Source organism: Indicator indicator, chromosome 10, assembly GCF_027791375.1.
Source record: "Indicator indicator isolate 239-I01 chromosome 10, UM_Iind_1.1, whole genome shotgun sequence".
Lineage (NCBI taxonomy): Eukaryota > Metazoa > Chordata > Aves > Piciformes > Indicatoridae > Indicator > Indicator indicator.
Genome location: NC_072019.1, coordinates 10,227,345 through 10,250,029, shown reverse-complemented (window position 1 = coordinate 10,250,029; position 22,685 = coordinate 10,227,345). Strand labels below are relative to the sequence as shown.

At 41.7% G+C, this 22,685-nt stretch overlaps 1 protein-coding gene across 1 annotated transcript in view; it reads left to right on the top strand.

Moving 5' to 3' along the window:
* Window positions 1-15,042, top strand: part of DDAH1 (dimethylarginine dimethylaminohydrolase 1) — a 51,737-nt gene extending 36,695 nt beyond the window's left edge. The window contains exons 4-6 of the mRNA XM_054384408.1: window positions 1,074-1,193; window positions 13,663-13,806; window positions 14,926-15,042. Coding sequence (XP_054240383.1) covers window positions 1,074-1,193; window positions 13,663-13,806; window positions 14,926-15,042 — 381 coding nt within the window. The remainder of the gene's footprint in view (window positions 1-1,073; window positions 1,194-13,662; window positions 13,807-14,925) is intronic.
* Window positions 15,043-22,685: the final 7,643 nt, after the last annotated feature.

Genomic DNA, 22,685 nt, shown 5'->3' with positions numbered 1-22,685 from the left:
GAAGTACAAGCTATGATCCACTGAACACCTCCAGGGGGGAGGGGGCATCCACAGTTTCCCTGGGCAACCTATTCCAGTTTCTCACCATCCTCACTGTAAATCCCTGACTCTCACAGGCCCCTTTCAGGTATTGGAAGGCTGCTATAAGGTCCCCCCAGAGTCGTCTCTTCTCCAGGCTGAACAGCCCCAACTCTTGTAGCCTGTCCCCATAGGGGAGGTGCTCCAGCCCACTGGTCATCTTTGTGTCCCTCCTTTGGACCCACTCAAACAGTTTGACGTTCCTCTTAACACTGGAGGCACCAGAACTGGATGCAGTATTCCAGGTGGGGTCTTACTAGAGCAGAGGAAAGTGGCAGAATCATCTTTCTCCTGCTGCTGGTCACACTTCTTTTGATGCAGCCTGGGACACGGTTGGCCTTCTAGGCTGCAAACACACAGCACTGGCTCATGTTGAGTTTATCATCAACTCATACCCCCCTCACATCTTCCTTGAGACTGCTCTCAAGCCAGTCCTCAGCCAGCTTCTGTTTGTGCTTGGGATTACCCCAACCCTCGTGCAGGACCTTGTACTTCAAGTGCTTTTAGGAGTGACTTCAACTTGCACCTTTTTTCTCTAATTTACTGAGAAGATTTGAGCATCTTATAAAGTGAAAGGTTCTGAAGCTCAACCTGAAACGTGAGATCACTGCATAAAAGCAACTTGTGTAGTGGTTGGCTGTTGTTATTTGAGAGCATATCAATACATTCTTAATGTTCTAATGTATCTGCAACATGTTCTTATTGCTGTTCCTTGGAGAGGTTTTATGTACAGGCCATTTCATTATGCACTTCAATGTGCTTCTTTACAGTTGCAACAATAGTAGTATTTGAAACATGTTCTGGATTTTAACTCCAGTTTGCCAGTCAAGACAAGCTGGCCCAGAGGGGTATGTCATACTTAAACAATTGACACTGTGCCCTGGGATATATTGCTATTGTTAATTTGCAGAGTAAAATTAATTATGGAATGTCTCAATATAATTATTTTAAGTTGTTCTAGTTCCATATAGCAACAAGTCTTTCCTCCCATACAGGATTATGCTGTCTCCACAGTCCCTGTTCATGATTCTTTGCATCTGAAGAGTTTCTGCAGCATGGCTGGACCAAATTTGATTGCTATTGGATCAAGTGAAGCTGCACAGAAAGCCCTCAAGGTAAAGCACATAAGAAAATTTTCTAAAGGACAAATATTTTTGTTATTTTTAATCTCTACTGAAGGATGCTGGAGCTTTACAGTCGATACAGATCAATGAAAGAGGAAATCAGTGCATCTCAGGGTCTCCTATATGTATAGACCCTAAAGATATAAACATATCAGGCAAGAGGACAGTGATGTTAATTTTAACTTTATCTTCAGGAAATAAATGAATTATACAGGTTATTGCTTACAGCTTTGACTAAAAAGGTGATAATTCGGTGATAGAGAGGAAAGAGGTGTTGTCAATGCAGATGTTGCTGTGAGGAAACATGGCTTTTAAAATGGCCAGAGACAAAGTAAAAGTTCTGATAAGAAAGAGGGGGAGAGGCCAGATCCTTGTTGTGGAAGGTGATTTTGCAGTCTAGACTTGCTGGATAAAATCAGTAAGTAACTCCAGCTTCAGGGACCAGAGTCCAGGATTCCACATCGCTCCTTCATCCATCACCTGGCTGCAACGTCAAGGTCCTTCTCAGTTGTTTTTCTCTTCTCTGGTTCCATAAGGGTCTCATATCAGAAAGAAAGGAGAGTAGTCTAGCTCAAACCTCTTCAACAGTTTTGGTCTCTGAACATTTTACTTTAAAGTGGGAGGTGTGGGTTTGAACCCTTGACCTAACAGGTCTCATGCAACTGGATCTGTCTTTGCAAGCCAGTAATCTGTTGTGTGTTAAGTCAGTGCTGTACTAGCAGCATCATTCTCAATGCAAACTGTTCATTGTTGCTATGGCTTTCTGACTTGCTGGGTGTGTTCAGAGCAAATCTACCAAATGAAGCTTGTTCAGAGATGTGGGCACAGCCACCTGAGGCCATGCATCTCATTACACATACAGTCTATGAAACAGCTCACCCCAGAGATCTGCATCTTTGTTCCTGCATGGTAGCACAGCTGCAGGCACTGATACTTTGCAGGAGAAACTTTCGCTAGAATACCAGACCAGCAAAGTGCCACGGAGGCTTTACCAGGACTGCAGTTTGAAGGATTTTGATCATCTTGATAAATTAGTTCTTACTGTCCTGCATACTTTGGTTTGAGATGCAGGAAAGCCAGAGCATGTCTGAAAGCTTTACAGCTAAGAACGAGTCTTATGTATTTTTATCAGGACTTGCCTTCACTGGTTAAACAAAATTTTACTTTTCAGTGATGCCAGCAAGTCCTACATTTTTATCTTATGACTATACTAGTTTTTTTGCCAATAAATAGTGCAGACTTCACTCTTTGGCTTTGCAGAAGCCTCCTTGATGCAACATGATCGCTAACGTGTGAAAGAAGCTGGATGTGTGTCCCTTAAAATAAATAAGGAGGGGTGGAGATAGCTCTATTGTACTGGTGAGAAAGCTCTGAAATCCACTCAGTTTAAATGGAGCTTATGCAACCTGACTTAGATCTCTTGTCCTGATTTTAAAGCATGAATTATTTTTCAGACCAGCACCGCTATCAGTGCCCAAGGCTGCTGATCTGAATCTGTGCCAGGCAGAACATTTGCAACAAAGACTATGTAACCCTGAAATCAACATCCCTGGTCCTCAGAGAGCTTAGGAACCCATTCTGCATGTCTTGTACACCTACCTTCTCTGCTTCAGTAAGCTAGTGGCATTTATTAATTTAAAGCATTTTTAAATACTTGCAAGGTAGAGGCCTGAGTGACTTGTCCGTACTGCCTTGCTGTGCTATTTCATCACACATTTCTTTTCAGATCTTACATGTTTTTCTCATGGGTATAATTATAGGACTTTTCCCAGCAGCATTATTTTTATTACCAGAGCTTAGCAGAGATTTGGTGTTTTGTAGTTTGTTTCATTTTATTCTTTTTTATTTTGTGACAATTCAAGACTTAAAATGTTTCAGTCCCCAGATAAGATAAACACAGCGTTTTTAATTTTGGAATCTCCTCTGCTGGGTATGGGTTGAATTATAGAAGCCAAAAAAGTGCAGTCGTGGCTGTTGTAGACTTACAATGTGAGGAAGAAATTCTTCACCATGACAGTGGTGAGACCTTGGAATGGGTTGTCCAGGGAGGTTGTTGAGGCCCCATCCCTGCAGGTGTTTAAGGCCAGGCTGGATGAGGCTCTGGCCAGCCTGATCTAGTGTGAGGTGTCCCTGCCCATGGCAGAGGGGTTGGAACTACATGATTCTTGTGGTCTCTTCCAACCCTGTCTGATTCTATGATCTTGGCAACAGCAATTAAGGAAATAGGATAGCAGCCTGTGTGAGTTCAGAGGAGCCCTTAAAGAAGAGGATGGTCATTGGCATCCCACATAGTTTGGAGTGACATTAAGTTTGCTCATTCATTTGAACAAGCTGTCACATTTTCTGTTGTTAGAAATCACTCCATGAAGCTCTGGGAACACGCTTCCAGATGATTACCCATTACTTCTCCCCTGTAAAACTTATGACAAATCATTTTGGTTGTAAAGGTCTTACGTTCCTGATGCTCTGAGATTGATTTTAGTTTGGATTGGAAAGTGCCATGCATCTTTCCCTGTGAAACGTGCACTATGCCAAATACTCAGGTTCAAACTCAAAATGTGTGGTGAACAGCAGTCTGATGCAGATTTCCAGACGACCCTGTTGAGTGTTTATAAACATGAGCATATAAACATGAGCAAAATTCAAGTACAATACTGGTTGCTCAGAGCTTCAATTTGAACTTGAGCCAGGACTGATCTGAGAACTCATCATTTGGATTAAAGCCTTTTGCACAACTCAGCTAATTGTGTTGCAGTGCATCAATTTAGCTATTGTAGCCAAAAATATTTTTTAGGTAAGCTGATTAAATACTGCTGGTAAGTAGTCGTCAAGTAAATACCAGTCATAATCAAGGTACCTAAAAAAGCAGATACCTTGTTTTGAAGAAGGTGGTAGTTAACAAGATAGTCTAGCAGTCTTTGATTGTTGGTGAAATGTTTTTTAATCACCTGTGTAGTTTTCAGTGTGTTTCTCTGCATTGGACATTTAGCAACATGTTCATGTGTGTTGCAATTGTTTGCTCGCACCCTGCCAGCTGAGGTTAAGGACTCTGGCCCAGAGCAGTGCTTGGATACCACAGAGTGTGCCCTTGTGCTTCTAGCAAGCTGTGACAACAGCTTACATCAAGCAACCACATCAGAGCAACACAAAGTTACCTAGGGTGTGTTCCTTGCTCAGTGTATTGGATCCAGCTCCATTCTCATCTTGGGGAACCTCTAGCTGTTCTTCCAGGAGTCTAAATATCTTCAGAGAAATTATTGGAAGATAAACAGGTAAGGTGTCTGCCTTGGGAATGACAGAGTTGGCAGTGCTGCTTACAACTAGGTTCCCCTAATATTTGAATTCTTACTTTTTTGACCTAAATGATTTCTTTGTGTTCATTTGCTTCCAAAGAAAAAACACAAACCAAAGAAACAGTTGGTAATCAGCTTCTTGCAGTCTTAAGGAAATGCAATTGCAAGAGGATCTAAGGCACTGATACTCAGAATTAAAAGCTGCTCCCTGGATTTCATGAGATCAGCTGAGCTATAGCAGTGCTGTCAGCTGCTGCTCTCATCACCCATTGCAGTCTGTAGCAGTATGGTCCCCTGAGCTTCTACTGAGTCATTTGCCTGGCACAGCCCAGCATGCCTTTATTGTGATAGCTTGTTATTTTAAACCTTTTCTTTGTTGCCATTTTTCATGTGGGGAAATGCAATCATACAAGCAAGATGATTAAGCTGTTTTTAAACCATCTCTGGCAGTCAGGTTTTCATTCTGAGTGTCTTGTTAGGCAACAAGTCTACTGCTGTGTCATGCTATGCCAACATTGCTTATTTAAAATGGTATTTATTTTTCTACTAACAATCTTGTTTAAAATAATTTTTCTTTCCTGTTTTTACTGGTGCAACTTAATGTTTTCTCACAATACTTCCAAAATTGAAAACATTTGCATCTGGTAAACACATGGCAGAATGCAATTGATCATTTTAGTGCAGTATGTGTAATAAAGTGCTGCAGGTGAGCTAGGAAATGAGTGCAGAGTTTAGGATTATGGGACACATGGTGGAAGTAGATAATAAATCAGAAATGACATTTTAACCATGAAATCCTCTTCAGGCTCTGGCAAGTACAGAATATTTATTTGGGCTGCTGTTGAAAAGTTGCACTCCAGGAAACTGGGCGAAAGAGACAAATTAATTGCAGAAAGTATCAGGGCCTGTAGTGGCTATCACATCTGAAACTGACTTCCCTCTGCTGTTTGCAGCAAGCATTTAATTCCTTCTAGTTTAAACCTGTTCATGATTCTGTATGCATAATTCCATAGTGGAATATTGACCATGGTGGTTGAGCCAGTAAAGCCTGGGATTGTTTTTGTTGCCTCAGTGAGACTAGAATTTCCTTCAGACCTTTGGGCTCTGATCCTGCATGGTTGGAGTTGCTGACCTTTACTGTGAGTGTGCAGGGGGATGACTTTGAGCTCTGACAGTGCTGGTCCCAGCACAGGGAGGTGACAGCAGTGCTGTGGGTGAACTCTCTACTCTTTTCCACTGCAAGGGACGCAGCCCTGTGGTCTTGTGGGACAGCTGAACAGGAACTAGCCTGGGACATAATCCAGTTCAAATTCTAGCAGCAAAGACAAAGACTAGACAAGATGATGATGGGAACCATGACACAGCATCTGTTACTCACTCCCTTCTGTGTTCTCTGGTTCTATCCTGAAAAGCTGTGTTTCTGTCCTTTGGCTTCTGTGTTGCTTGGTTCAGAGCATAAATCCTTTCTGAGCACAAATGCTTTCTGTAATGAATGAAGACTTGAACAGCAGCAGATGGTAGTGGACACAGTCCTTAGGTAAGGCTTTGTCTATAGCCAAACCATTCCCTGTCACCCTTGGGATATGTCTGTGACAATCCCAAAGGGTCTGAGGGTTACATGTGGTGTTCTCATTGTTGGCAAGCTCAGCTATTCCCTTGCAAGCAGTATGTATTGTGTTAGTAGCAAGTGCCTGCTAATGTTCTCTCATTCATTGGGGAAGGAAGCTGTCCTTTGGGTAGCTTCTGATATTTGGCACTCTCCAAAGGACTAGCCCCAGGGTTTCCACACTGGACTGGTAGGGAAAACCCTGGTGGAACCCTGATACTCCAGAGTGATGCCAGGTGCCTGCTAATTGCTGATGATCAGCAGGAAACCCAGCATGATTCCTAGGGAGGAAGGCTGCAACATGGAGAGCGCTCATCCCACCATATGGCCTGAGCTTAATCCCTGTAGCCAGCTGCATCCAGAGTATTCCCTCTGAGAATCTGGGGTAATGCAGTTGCATTGGAAATGTCTGAGGTTTTAATTGGTCATTTCAGAGGAATGGATGCTCATCACAGAGGCAGCATGGCCTTGGTGGATGTGAGGGATGAGTGGCATTGCCAGGCAGGATGTGAGGCAGAATAGGTAACACAGCTGAGCTTGTAACCCCTTGTGACCTGGAGTGGTGGTGACATCTGCACTTCTCAGCTTGTCCTTTGTATCCCAGACTCAGAGCTCATTAGTCACTGGATTTTCTTACTCAGGAGCGTCTCAGCATATGTACAGTATGACAGTACCACAGCTTCAGCAAATGCCCTTCTTTTATTCTGCTTTTGATAAAAGGTTGGACATGATTACTTTGGCATGTTCTTGACTCTCCCATTCAATACCTTCTGTTGGGAGTGGAGCTGCTCATTCATCCCCTAGATTATTCATTGAAGGATGCTATTGCAAATGCAGCTGTTTTGGCAGAGGTCAAGGGAGGCCTATCAAAACCACATCTTGAGGGTGAAACGGAAAGGAGTCTCTTGGGTAACTAACTCTTGGCCTATATTCAAAGCTATGATCAGAGCAGTAAGCATTGCTTGAGAGCAAGGAGTTACTGCATTGGTAGCTGCCCCCATTTCTGTGATTAAATACTTTGTTTGTATTCCATCTTGTGTAACTTAAATCTCTGCAGTGTGTCAGCTTTAAAAAGTCAAGTGCTGTTCCCTGCATGAGATCAGGGTATAGTGCTGAGGATAAAGCCGAGGTGTTCCCAGCTCTGCCACAAACAGTGCCTCCAGAATGGGTACGTAAAGGGGGAAGTTCATCTATCTTGTGTCCTTAGAAAGAATGAAAAAGCTCAGCTAAATCTGCTCTTCCTATTGTCTACACATCCTTTTTTCTAGTAATGCACAAGTTTGCATGAAAACATTATCTCTTCTTCCTTAGGAATTCATCATTTGTGCCTCTGCTTATTCCCCACATGAAGTCATAATCCTCTATTTATGGTATCACAATGAGTTGCTGTGGAAATGATTACTAATATTAATAGCCCAAAGAGGATGACATCAGGTAGGGAATTAGCAGAAAGTGCAGATGAATTATGACTTTTTTCTGTAACGCAGCAACAAAGAATTTAGTGAAGGCCAGATAACAAATGACAGCTTGCCCTTAAAAAATAAGACTTTGCTGTTCTCAGCTTTATATCTAGGAAAATTGACTAATTTAATAATTATTTGCACTTTCCTTTTGCTCTTATTTTTTTCCCCATTACTTTATGTATTACGGGTATACAGCATCTCAGAGGACACAGGTCTTCACTGAGTAGCAGATGGCCTGCTCTTTTAAACAGGCACCTAGTTTTGGTTGGTTTTTGTGGGTTTTTTTTTTTTTATCAAAAAGTAAATGCTGTGATAAACATACTGCACTTATCTGAGTGTCAGTGCTGTTCAGTTTCCGTATGCAGAAGAATCTAGTTTTTGGAAGGTATCGACATACCAGTATATATTTATAGAATGGAGACTGTATTAGTTTGGGTTTTAAAATTTAAGGGTGAGGAGAGCATCTGCTTTACCAGTAAGGCTGTCAGCCATGGGAGCTGGGTCAGAGACTGTCTGAGAAGATGTCATTTGACTTGTGTAAATGAGGACTCGTCGTTTCTACTCCTTTGCTGCTGCTTTTTTTTCCATTTGATTCTTCTCTCCCTGGGTTCCTGTTCCATAAGACAGGATGTTTGTCCTTTTGCCTTCTTGACTGAAAGCAACAACACACATAAGCCTCATCCTTTTCCCCTCTTCAGGTCATGGTTTCCCTTTGCAGTGGTCCTTGGGCAGAGCTGGCAGGAAGGTGGTTCAGGGGGGGCAGAGCAATGCAGGTATGCATGTGAACAACACGTGGTACCCATGACATTGGTGCTGATGCAAAAGGTGTCCCATGCCAGGAAAAGCCAAGGAGCAGGGTGGGAGTGGTTGCTTAACTCTGCCTTCTGGAAAACATGACTGAGTGTGCAGCAGGGAGGAAGAGCCTAAAGCCCAGCTGCCGGGTGTGTGTGTTAGGTGGAAATTCAAGTGACACTGCCTGTGTATGGGCTAAGAAATCTGGCATATAGAATAGGGCAAACTGGGACATTGCTGGTTTCAAATAGATCTTAAATGCAGCTTGCTTCTGTAAGGTCTATGTTATCCTAGCCTTTCTCTCTAGAAGATGTTTTGGTACCTGGTAAGCCTTACATCAGTCTACTGTAATTTATGCTGCTCAAAGAGGCTGTCTTGCCCCCTTCCTACTCTACCTCATTAATGTCTCTCCCACCTCTCTGTATTCTGGGGGTGACACTCTTGCTAGATCTTTACAGTCAAGCTAGATTGTTGTTTTTCCAGTTCTGTTCTTCTAGTCCGCTTGGTCAACTGTTTATAGTCACTGTTGGCACTAGTGCATTTCAAGGAAACTCTTTTAGAGGCTGAGTAGTGTGGTTTGTATGGCAGGCTGAGTCCTTGTGCCTACCTGTGTAAACACTATAACACAGCTCACCAAAGTCAGTCTGCTCTTTGCTTAACCCTAAGGCTGCTGCTTTCTTGCTCCAGTGCCAATTGTGAAGTGCTGGAGGGAACTTAATAGAGACAGGCAATGAAACAGTGATTGAAGTTCAATGTAGATAAATGTGAAGTCATGTGCAGCAGGGAGAGAGAATGACAATGTGAACATCACATACAAAATCATGATCTGTCAGTTATTACCACAGAAACAAGAACCTGGGTTGTTGAAATTGCCAGCTCAGCTGAAAGCCAAATGGAGAGAATCATTATGCCACTGAGTAAAGCTGTGGTGCATCTGCATGTTGGCCATTGCCATCCCTTCACATGCATGATCCCTTTGTTCCAAGAAAGACAGAATAAAACTGGGAAGATTCAGAAGAATGCAGCAAGGATAGACAGGTACCTGGAACAGTTTACCTCGGGAGACAAACTAAGCAAGCTATGAATATAACTGGAAAGAGAGAACGTGAGATCACAGGTGTCTATAAAATAAGAAAACTGAAAAAGGTGACCAAGGATCAACTGTTTGCTGTCTCTTCCAGTGCAAGGACCAGGGGAGGTCTAAGGGCAAGGAGTAAGTCAGGAAAAAAGTTTCCTTGCACTCAGACTACCTTGTTACAGGTTCAAAAATGAACTAAACAGACTCCTGGGGCAGCACCGTAGGTGGTATCGCACTGTATAACCACTGATGAGTTGAGGTTCCTAGGAACCACACACCAAATTTTGCCCACTTCCAGTCAGTCTTAGAATTCAGAAATGAGGTATTGTCATCTTTCACATGGGACTTGAGACCTGCATTGTGTGTACAGCAGCACTAAAGAAGCTCTTCCAGGTTCTGCAAGCATTAAAAAAATAACATTTTGTAGTCTGTATGTCCCAGGTATCAAGCAGTGATTTATATTTCTCAGTCCTCCATCTAAATGTCTTTTGCCTTAAGGGTGTAAGCCTGATGTTGTTCCCAGACAAGTCATCCTTCCTCCAAGTAGAAAAGAAGCATGTTGTCCTTCCAAACTCTCAGACAACCTGGGGGTTATGCAGCTGCATACTGCTGAATTATTGTTTTCATTCACATTCGTTGTTCTGTGGGACAAAAATATTTTAGTAGCTTAATCTTTCTCAAGTCTAGTCTCTTGAATTAAAATATTCCAATTGCTGTGTACCCCAGCTCAAATGTTACTTAAGCATTGGTGTAAAACAGACCAAACTTTATTCTTCTTGGAAAGAAGGAAAAGAGATGGGATGGAAAAATATACCTTAAATAGTTTTAAGTGAATTGTTTTCTTTTAAGAACACTCATTTGAAGGAGTTAGGAAAGGGGTAGCTGAAATCTGGTGAAGGAAAGATCCTGTGGGTAGAGGGTTCTGTGCATTAGACTTGGGCTTAAGTTTCATTTTCCTCTTAAATATTGGGGGCCAGTGGAGCAGAGGCTAATCAAAAATAAGGCCTCGAAAATCTGTGATTCTGTGAACACGATACGGGCTTTAAGTGCAGTGTTCATTGCCCTGGTCAGCAAGAAGAACATAGAGTGAATGCAACTGTGATGGGTTTGGTCTCTGTCTTGCAGCAGTCTGGATGTGAGTAGGTCCCGGATGGCAGCAAGGAGCTCCGACTGGGGCCTTCCTCATGGAAAGGGAAAATTTGTAACTAGGCTTGGCCTGTTTTAAAAGTGTATGTGGTCATAACTGTTAGTGATAATAGGCTCTAAATGCACACACATTTTTCCTTCATGCATAATGTTGCTTCATATTTAGGGCTGTTTAGCTTATCCATTACCTCAGTTGTCTGAGGACACACTGTTAAAATATAATAAAAAAAAACAAAACAAAAAACCCCCAAACTACTATAGAGAAGGCACTTTAGGTGATGTGAATGACTTCAGCATAAGGAAAGCATGACTTAGGGCTGAGAGAATGCACAATGAAAATCACCCTCTTCAGGCTATAGAAAATTCCCAGAAAAACTAGGCTTGTGGGAAATGCCTGGCCTGTAATGTAGCTGGTTGTGTTTGTGGGCAAAAAGCCAGCCCTCTGCAAATGCATTGTGAGTGCTATAGTCTTTGTAAAACTTGTCATTTCCGAACAAATGTGTTTTGGGATATGCCTGACAGAAAATACCATCAAAGGACCTTGCTTGTATCTTTTTCTCTTCTCTAGAGTTCTGTCTGGCCAGGCACATTCGCTCAATAATTTTACATAACAGAAATACAGGAAATCCTGCGGGTCTTTAACCTGAGTGCATCACGATGGTGCATTTCTGCTGCACCCAGAGCCTCCCTGCGGGGCAGGTTTGGGGTGTTACTGCTTGGGTACGCTCTCAAGTGGTTTTTGGCATTTACTTCAACTTGCAGGCATAGCTGTAACAGCAACAAAAGCAAGTACAATTTCCTTCTTAAGAGCCAAGGAAGAGAATCTTACATTGCTGAACCTTCAGTTACTAATAAAAGCTTTAATGCAGTGTTGTTCCAGCTAACTAAGATCCTGTTCCGACTGTTGCAGCTGTGTACTCATCTGCTGCTTCATCTCACTTTCCCACTCTTTTTTGCTTTTTCCTCATTTGTTTCTGAATTAATTCGGCCACTGCTTTGGTGCTTTGTAATCTTGAAAGCAGTCTTTCCTAATGTGCCTTTGCCATCATCTCTGGGCTCTGTGAAGCTGGTTCCTGCGGCACAGCTAGAACCCTACTACTTGCTCATTTCTGCTCACTGCTGCTGTTCTCCTTTCAGCATTTTGCAGATGCAAATCCAATGGGAGATGTCTATATTATTCTGCTTAAGAATTCATTCATAATTTCATATGGACATGTTTCACAGTGATGCACAGTGTTTCTCATGAATGAGCTGTTCCTACAGAAAATCTACAATATCAGGATTTTGTTTCCAACCAGGAGTACAGAAAGCCCACTGTTTGGGAGCTGAGTAAAATCCAGACATGCTGGCTCTTCCTCTTAACTGTGACACATTTATTAAATCTGCACTGAAATTAATGTTTCCTTAACTGATATTTAAAACAATTATGTAGGGAAGAAAAGCTGCGGATAAAAGGATGAGTCTGCCAGCTGTGGTTACCAGGGAGAAGTCTTGTTATGGGGTGGGAATGTCACCTGCTGCTACATGTTTGCAACATCAAGGAAAGCATAATAAAATACATCTTGACATAACAAAAAATTATAAATGGGGAAGTCAACCATGGTAAGCACAATAATAAACTCCTCCAGTGAAGTAAAGGTGCAAGGACTTTTCCCTAGAAAAACACATTACCCTTTTATGGAGATAGATGTGACCTTGGGAACTCAAGTCTCATAACTTCATAAGCAACAAGAAATTACAATCTGATAACACTTCCTCAAGAATGCATTCTTCATTGTGAGCTTCATGTTCTCCACGGGATGTGGATGACTCAAGCTCCAATGTGAAAAATGTATCCAAACCTATAAAAGAATTTCTGTGGGTGTGTGCAAGTGTGCACTTGCTTCATTGCTTCCCAATATGTTGTAGACTCATTATAATTGCAGTTCTATATAGCATTATTTTATGAATGAGAAGTAGTGCAAATGAATCGCCTTGCAAATAATTTAACAAGAAACTTAAGCGTGCCTAAAATTAGTCTGCTCTTTGCTACATTATGTAAATCCGTGAGGTTTTCCTAGGAAGAGAATTTAATTGGAAATTTTTAACAGATTACCAGTTCATTTTTAAGATAATGTTAGTATTCTCAAGCTGAAAAAAAGAAGGGCTTTTCTTTGGTTGCCATTACAATGTGTATGGGAACATAGAGAGACTAGGAGGGAAACTGAAACACTTGCATGGGCTTAGGCTTTCAGTCAGACCAGCATTTTCAGCTTTGAGCTTTGTTCACTTCTGTGTTATTCTCCATAAAGCTGGAATGGTACAATGGGAAGTCAGGCATCTCGTCTCCAGGCTTTCCCCATCTTTATTAAAGAGTTGAGCCTTATCCAAAACATAGACCTCAGGCTTCTTGTGTGATAAATCTGTCTCTGAAATTCCAGCCAGGATCCAAATTAGTCTATAAGCCCTATATTTATAAACCAGACCTCTGAAACCCACCAGCTCTGCTTTTCTGAGGAGATTATTGTGTTGTCCCCTTGGGAACGAGGATTAGCGCAGACGTGCCTTCTTGCTCCCCCAGCACAGGTGCTTAGTGAAAGAGTGACTGCTTGGAAAGCAGAAAAGGAGGTCCTTGAAAAGAATAAAGATCGGGCTGGTATCCAGGCTGGGAACTGTTCCTGTCCTGTTTGTGTTAATTCACGTTTATTTCATAAATATTGAATGATGGTTGCCTCTCTTTTTTCCTTTTGAAGGTGCTTAGCACCTACAGTTTCCATCAATTTGAGCAGAGTTTTTGCCTACTCAGTGAGCATTCCTTGATGAAAAGACCTCACGGAGAATGCTTACTGAGCACCCTGCTTAATCCTGCTACTCACAGGAACCACTTCATAAAAGCTCTCTACTGCTCATTTCAGTTAGGGTTAGTAGATTGTTCCCTGAAGGGCAGAGATGAAAAGAGATCTCCTTACTTCTGCTGCATAGCAAAATGGCCCTTGGCTGACTTGGCAATCACAATTAGCTAGTTTTTGAAGACTCTCTTCTCCCATTTGTTTGGAGCCGCCAATGTGTTTGGTCTAAATAGCTGCACTTTGTCTCCTGGCAGACCATGCAACAGATGAGCGACCACCGCTACGACAAGCTGACAGTGCCCGATGATGCTGCAGCAAACTGCATCTACTTAAACATTCCCAACAAAGGCCATGTCCTGCTGCACCGAGCTCCTGAAGAGTATCCGGAGAGTGCAAAGGTGAGAGGTGCACTGTGAGGGTACCTGAGATAGACCCCCAGTATCCTGGCCTTGTCAGGAAGTTGGTGAAAATTGTAATCGGGTGCTTTCCAGAACGGGCTGTTGTCTCCTGTCATGGAAATATCAGGTAGCAAAAGTTGGGAGGCTTGAGAACAGAGCTCATCACCACTACTGATTTAACTGCTTTGTCTCTTGTTCCCTTGGTGCTTCTTTTCCAGAACTGGGCATAGCAACAGTTTCCCTTATTCTACTGTTGTATGTAAATCCCATAGCCAGAATGGGGCAGGAGAGGGACTATTTAGAATCATAGAATCAAGAAGGTTGGAAGAGACCTCAAAAATCGAGTCCAACCTGTCACCCTAAACCTCATGACTATCTAAACCATGGCACCAAGTGCCACGTCCAATCCCCTCTTGAACACCTCTAGGGATGGTGACTCCACCACCTCCCTGAGCAGCCCATTCCAATGGCTAACCACTCTCTCTGTGAAGAACTTTCTCCTCACCTCCAGCCTAAACCTCCCCTGGTGCAGCTTGAGACTGTGCCCTCTTGTTCTGGTGCTGGTTGCCTGGGAGAAGAGACCAACCCCCTCCTGGCTACAACCTCCCTTCAGGTAGTTGTAGACAGCAGTGAGGTCTCCCCTGAGCTTCCTCTTCTCTAGGCTAAACAGTCCCAGCTCCCTCAGCCTCTCCTCATAGGGCTTGTGCTCAAGGAAGAGCTTGTAGCAATAGGATGAGCAGGGTAGATATAGGTTAGCCATAAGAAGCTCTTTACAGCGAGAGTGCTAAAATACTGAAACAGGTTGCCTAGGGATATGTGGTTGAGGCTCCGTCCTTGGAGACATTCAGGATCAGATTTGATGTGGCCCTGAGCAGCCTGATTTATTTGGAGGTGTCCCTGCTGATTGCAGGAGGGTTGGACAAGATGACCTTTGAGGGTCCCTTCCAACCCGATGCAATCTGTGAAAGGCTACATGCACTGCAAATATTAGCGTTGATTACAGGTGACAAGACAGTTCAGTGACAGCTTGATGATAAACCCATGTCCATTCACTCTGTAAATCCTAGAGGGAAAACAGGCATGTGGGGTTATGATTTTTGTTTTTTCTTTCCTAAACAGGTATTTGAAAAACTGAAGGACCACATGCTGATCCCAATAGCCAACACAGAACTGGAGAAAGTGGATGGGTCACTCACCTGTTGCTCTGTCCTTATTAACAAAACTTCAGAATTATGAGTTTACAGAGTCCCTCCCTTGTAACTGGCAATAATGTTACACACAAGGTAGACGAATCTGTATCCACACTTACTATTGTTTTTATTGACAATCTACTGTACCACTGTGCTACTAACCTTTGTTTACAAATTTTTTGCTCTGTGTATTTTTATGTCCTTGCAGATGGTATTTAAGGTGGATGTATGGTTTGTTGGGGGGCCCATAACTGAAGTATGGTAGTCCTGTGGGCTAGCAGAAAACAATTATAATGGCTAACCTCTAGCTTTAGTGATTTAACATATCTCTGTGGAATTTTTATGAAAATCAACTAATTCTCAAGGTTTTAAGCACCTCTATCTTTATGCTGTTCTCTTCTTTTTTCTTTCTTTTCTTCCCCTCCTCTGTCTTCCTTGCTGTGCATCTTTTTTGCCTTCCTTGGTCCTCTTTCAGTGGTGCAAGATACCAGGGGTGACTGAAGAAAGCTCAGTAGGCTCATGAACTTAGTATCTTGTGTGGTAGAGAAACTTTCCATACACTAGCTGGAACAGTAGGCAATGGACTGTGCTCACTGTCTTGGCCCTATGACATTACTGCTTCTGGGCAGAGTTGTGGCTGCAATAATTTTCAGATGCTCTCTGAAAAAGCTTTCTCTGACAGGAATGCTCAGGGGCAATGTCTGCCTGGGAAACTTGAATGACAGAGTAGTGCAGCCACAACAGATAATGTCCTGCAAATCTGAGACCCAGTTTGCTGCTAATGTCATGGTTTCAATTTGGTGAGAATGGAAGAGGAGATTTTTAAAAAGGCCAGATCCCAGGGAGCACCCACACCACAAAAATGAAAGACTGAGATGCTTTTGGAAAAATGAAACCTGCAAAAGTACTCTGAAATACTTGGGGGTTTGATTATCAGTTTGTTTACTTTTTAAAATTTATTAGTCTCTCCTTGCTATTTTATCCTCTCTAGGAGGCTGTATAACTGACAAAATTTAATATAAAACGCTGATGGAAGGAGGTGAAGGACAGCTATTCATGGATTATGCTTATGAATAAAGGAAGCTATTTTTTCCTGAAAGATTGGTATTTGTACATTATCTGTCCTTGGGGCAGTTTTCCTTGGAACAATAACTCTTTTTTTCCTAATTGTATGAATATTTACTGTGGTATTCAATTAAAACAAACAGAATTTTTGTAGCACATTCCACAACATGTTTACCCACTGAATCACCTTTTGTCATCACAGTAAAGTGAAGCATACCCCATTGTATTCACGTGCTTCTTGTTAAATCATTTGTAAGCTAAGGAAGGGGAAATTCCCAAACAGGCAGTAGTGGGAACTCCCTGAAGACTGACAAATAGCCTGAACATGTTACCAGCTTCCTAGACATCTCTTCCACCTTTCCTGAACTGCTTGTGGCATGTTGCTAAGGTACAGTAGGAAATGAGCAGGGGCAGCCTAAGCAATGTGGTCTGCAGGAAAACAAACAATATGAACTGGGAGCACACTTGGATATTCTTTGGAAACCTGCGTGCTTCTTTGTGCAGTCATAAGGGAAGAAACACAAGTATTTGTATCCGTAGGTACTCCTCAGCATGTCTCTTATTTCATCTCAGTAGCTAATGAAGAGGAAACCTCCTGGCAGTTACAGAACACATCTGACGCTTTGTGTTGTGAGAGCACAGGGTATTGTGAGAGAGAGAGCAATGATGACCAAATACAGTTATGTGAAAAGAATGTGTCCCAAAGGAAGTCTTCAGCCACTCAAAGTACCCTTTTTATGGCTGTGTGCTGTCCCAAAAGGTTCTCCTAATGTTGCTGCTGTCCCCTCTATTCCTATGCACCATCATTTAGGCCTGACCCAGGTGTGGTCAGGCTCTAAGGATGTAAATATTTGCTCTGGGGAATGTCTGTTCTATCTTCCCTTAGTGCTTTTAAAATCTGATAAAACATTTTGCATTTTAAAATGACTTGACATTAAACAGATTTTTGTGCCAAAATTCCCCCTGCAGTATTTAACTGAGACCTTCTAAAGGCAAGCTATACTCTGTTAAAAGCCTACGCAGCTGTAGGAGCTGTCACAGAAAACTGAAACACAATCTCTCCAACCTGTCCATGCACCTTCTGGGTCTGGGCCTTCATGTCTTTCAGTCCCTCTTCTTTCCTCTCACTAGGGAGCCAGAGCATCCAGCCATACTGGGATAGTGTTAGGCTATAGGATTTCTGTTCAATTTATCTCTCTTGAACTTCCTGTTGTGTCTTTTTTTGGGGTGCTGAGTTTTTTTCCTTCCACACTATCTCACTTTTTACTGATCTGTCTTCTTCAGGTGCTTATTTCTAGTTTATGGTATGGTGAGAGCTTTCTCCTCTGAACCCCAAGTGATCTTTGCCTTCTGTGATCTCAGTTCTCCTGCTTGAGCTTTCTTTTTCCATGCTACTCTCTTTGCTGTTCACTCTAGGTATCCCAACCCATGGTGGCATGTCCTAAATTCACTCCCTCCTGGAGTAGGTGCCAGAAGGAAGGAGAAACTGAGTAGCCCACTTTGAGGGAATTATTATGAACTGGAAGGATGACTGTAAACAGGAGCTATAGATCAGAGTAACAAGGGTGACTGCCCTTTAGGATTACTCCAGAAAAGAGAAACAATTGTGGTGAACTTTATTGATATCTTGTGTCCCTGAAAGCAATAGAATACCTGACAATGAATTCCCCTGGCTTCCTGAGGGAGTGGGGAGCTGGGATCTGAGCTGAGAAACATCTGTGTTGACAGAGTTCAGTCTCTCACTTGTTGCTATTTAGATTTCCTTGGCTTTGGAGCAATAGAGTGGCTGAGCGACCTGCTTTTTCCCTCAGGTGATGATTTCAGGCTTCAAACTATCTAACTTCAGGCACAGACTGTAGGTGCTCTAAATCACACCTGCTTTCTCTGTCATTTTCAGTAAGTATCATAGCCTACTAACATAGATGCTCTAAACTACGTCTTAGTCTGATGCCAAAACTTATCTAAGCTGGTTAGTGGATTTGGCCCTTACTTCTGCTTTTAGTGTTATTTATTCTGGCATTATAAAGCAGAAACATTAAGAGCACCTCAGTTTGTGGCATTTGCAGTATGGTACTAAGAACTAAAATTACTCCAAAGTCTTCTTGGTTTTGCTGTTTGTTTTTGGTTTTTTTTTTTTCCTCTGTTGCCCAAATGAAGAATTCAGTTGTGAGGACATTACTGCTGTGATACATATGCATCTAATGGGCATCCTGTACATTTTGTCACCAGACCATTTCTTAGATCCCTGATATAAAACATCACCCTTGATTAAATAGTAAAATCCCAAACCAAAAAAGAGATGAGACACTGCACACTAATTGGCTGCCTGTGTAAAATGCTTGATAAAAACTGTCAAGATATGCGACGTAGCAGGCCAGTAGAAGAGTTCTTGTGGTTAATAGCTCAGTAGTGGGGCTTGAGTTACCTATCAAAGGCTGTTGGTTGGTGTTTTTTTTTTTTCTTCAAGCAATCAGTTCACATGAAAGAGCTACAACGTGCATTACAGATCTTTCAGTCTGTTACCTTTGCTAAGAGTTCTGGGAGAGCTGTGGTGTGTAGATTTCTTCACCACAATGTGAATACAGTGTCTCTCTCTGCAATGAAAATGTGAATGCATACTGTACCTTATAAGATAAACTTGAATTCTTCCATTTTTGCTTTTTTTTCCTTCATGCTAATAGACTCTTTTTTTGCCTTTAAATAGATGCCACTGATGAAGCTGTGCTCTGATTATTTTATTTTTTGGTGATTTCCATGTGGTACATACGGAGCTCACAGGCAACACTATGTCCATTTTTAAAGTCAGTGCACAGAAGGCTGTTTGTTTGCAGCAAATTAGGGGTGAAATATAGGGGGCAAATGAGCTTTTGATCTAATTCAGCTGCTTATACGTGATATGAATTAAGTCAGATCCAAAATTTTTTGATAGAAAACATCAGCATTGACCTGGAAACATTTGGGGAAAATAATTTACTATTGAAGATTCTTTTATTTTGCTTTTATCAGTAAGGAAACTGAAAAGATAAGACCACTTAAAGAATGGTACCTGTTAAGTGATTGTGAACAAAGTATCATTGGACCTCATGTATTTTCAGAGAAGTTTTAACTGGACATATGATGTAACTTCTATAGAGTTGCATGTGAATTGTGTTAGTCACTGGTTTACATTGTATTGTTCTGCAGTACACAAATATGACTACTGAACACAGAAGTGTTAATTTCATCAAAATTAAAACCTTGTTGCAGTATATAGTTCCCCACTTTTTGTGCCAAAAACATCAGTACATTCCATAATCTGTTTTAAGAGAGGTTTGCACTTTGGTTTTTTTTTTGTGTGACTCTTGCAGTTTCAATTCTATATATTCCCATCACGAAGGAATAAAACATCAGTTGTACTGTGCACTGTGTAGTTTTTGCCTTTTGTTTTGAAATTGGAAGTGTATGCATTTCATTTAATACTGTTTCATGCCAGCTTTGGAAGCTTTGTACATGCCTAGAAATAAAGCCAATTATAGACACAAATGCTAAAACCTTTAAGCCTGCTAGAAGAAATGTTGACTCTGAAAACAAGTAATGGTTTTGTGCTCTACATTTAAGAATAATGTCCATAGAGAGGATATTGCCTATATGTTCTAGATACAGTGGTTCTGACTAAATTTTAGTATTATCTTTGTCCAAGATAATTAAACAGATGTTACTGTAGTGTGGTATTTCCTTTGTAGTTCCTGTTTTTACTGGAAGTTACAAAAGGTAAAACTATAAGGGTGTAGTGGACTGACTGTTACAGTTATATTATTCACGTAGCTCTTGTGTCTTTTTTTTTTTTTTCCAGGATGTCAAGAGACATGACATTTGAGACATTGCTTTCTGGTAACATGACAGATGGTTGCATGCTTTATATCTAAATACTACTTGTGTGCTAAAAACAGTACTTGTGGGACTAACCTCTACTTTAAACCCTTGTGCCATAGTATCATTAGATTGTGACATTAGGATTAACGATCTCAAGAGACAGTGCAGCGACTCTAGGCTTCGAGGACACGTGGAAGTGCTCATGGGCTTTCAGTGCCACCTTGTGGCAATCCAAGATTCAATTACAGAAGTATTTCATTTGGAAAAAGACCTCTAAGATTGAGTCAGCAGTTGCTCAAGGTCTCAGTATTGTCGTTTCAACTTAAGAAACCAAACATAATTTAACAGTACTGTAACATCACTTCCAAAACGTACAGTTTGCTAGTAACAAACCTTAAACAAGCCATAATCCAATACACTTCTTGCTGGGGAGGCAGGGACAAGAAAAGATTTCATTAGGGCTCATCTAAATACAGCCTTCCTACTAGTTTAACTACACTGGTTAAAAGTATGGGGGGTTTTATACTGATATATTTAAATTGGTGCTATATCTAATGTAGATACATTTAGCTTGGTACTATTAATGTAGTGAACTACTGTATTGACATGCTTTTTTTTTTTAACACATTTACAGGAGAGAGTTGGTACCAACTTACTTCTAAATGGCAATAATAAATAAAAAAAGCTGTGCAGGACACTCCCCCTTGCCACATTAAGAATATCACCACCTTCCTCATAGGCCATCAAAACCTTCAAAAGTTAAAAACATCAAACACCACCAACAAAACCAACCATAATAATCATTGAAAAAGGAGAGGGAGTGCCGCTTGCAAAAATCAGCTGTAGAATATTACTCCAGCAAGTTAAAGACTTCTGCACTTGGGTACAAATTTACTCTCCACTGTAAGTTCATCCTGCTGAAAAAGCATCAGTCTTCTACATTGAAGTCCAAACATTCTGATACTCTCAGCAACCTCACTCCAAAAAATCATGAGCACTAAGTTGATTGTTGCAAATTTGTAGTTGAAAACTTGCCACTGGTAGCTGCAGATACCCATTCATTCTGGGCAAGGCTCTTAATCTGGATCTGGGCCCTTGATGTGGATCTGTAACTGAACCAGATTCTTTGTCCCATAGCTTTTTCTCTTCCTCCCTAGGGAATCGGGAGTGTAGAGTCCTGCTCTTCTCACAGGGGGCTCTTGGGTCCTTCTGAAAATAAGGTTGTCCTGAGGCAGGACTCAGACCCTTGAGTAAGGACTAGGAGGTAGAATGGGATGGAAGCATATGAAGCTCAGCTCTGCAGTAAGGACAGGATGTCTGGAGAGGGGCTGATAATGAGGGCAAAGGGGGAAGAAAGCATAGAGCCAGTCAGCTCTGAAAAGCCAGCTGCTCTCTTCTCACGGACTAGTGACAATGTTACAGCATTTTTCTAGGACTGACACTGGGGAAAGACTTTTAACAGCTCTGGGTTGTAAGCAGTTTCAAAAACTTACTTAAACTTACTGTAGAAATCTATTCTAGATGGACATACTCAAACAAAACAATGTAATGTCCAAAATCTTCCCAGCTCCTTTGGAAGAAATTGCCCTCTTTACTTGCTCTTCATTGAGATTCACTTCTTAATATCGAACTGCTGTGTTAACCTCCTGAAAGGAGTTTCAAGTTGAGATTTGTCTTCTTTTCAGTTTGTCTGAATGGTCAGGAATCCAGAAACCTAACCTGCCAGACATTGCGTGGCTTTGAAGTGCACCTCTCACTGAGCAAGGTTATTAAGAAATACTCTAAATCTGGAATACACACTAGATAGACATCATTGGCTCCATATAATACTGGTGATAAACCTATGGTGTAATTCATCTTGAAGAGGAGTTGCTGGAAGGCATTTGGTTTAATGAACAAGGATTGGAGTTAGAAGCTGGGAAGATGCCTGGTTCTCTCCCAGCAGTGCCACAATCAGCTCACTGGAAAAATTGATTCCAACACCGTTACTGTGTGTTTCAAGTGTTTAATCTGGGGGTACACAGACAGTTCTAAGAAATTCAAATGTACTACAACAAACAAACAAAGGCTTCTTGGGAATAAAACTACAGAAGGCTTTGGGCTGTGAGTAGAGATGTGCTGCCAAATTACCATTTATGAAGTCTATAGGGCTGGCTCGTATTCTGAAGGAGTTTTCACAGGCTAGAAGTGTTCCTCAGAGGAATAGCAGGGAACAGAGCTGGTGGTAGGTTGGTTTCTGGCAACCAGTTTGGTGACCAAGTGTGATTTTTAATACCTAGCTGTACAGAAATCAGCTCTGTCACCAGGTAAGAGCGGTGTTTAGTCTTTTGTTTTAAAAGTTCTGGGCAGCACCTTTGCTGTCCAGTCTGTTTATGGAAAAGCTGGGAATGCACTGTGAAATAGGTACCATTGCAGTTGCTATTTGAAGTACAATGGAATTAACAAAACCTATCAAGAAAAAGGACTTTGTAAAATGTGAAAGGGATAGTTTTGCCCTGGTATTGATTTCCTGTTTAACTGTTGGAAATTATGTTCTTAAGGCTGCAGCACTAGCCTGACTTTTACCTTTGACAGATGAAAAAATAACAATCACTTCAGTTTTGTCTCTGTTCTTTCTTTAAGCATGTTCTCCTGCATGGGGCTAGGCCAGAGCACTAGGGCAGTGGTGGGACTCTCTAGGGCTGGGCTGAGTCGGGGGATGTCTGGCCTTCAGAGGGATTAAATGTCTTAACTGGCACCAACCAATTTGTTCCTTGCATGCAGCCTAACCTG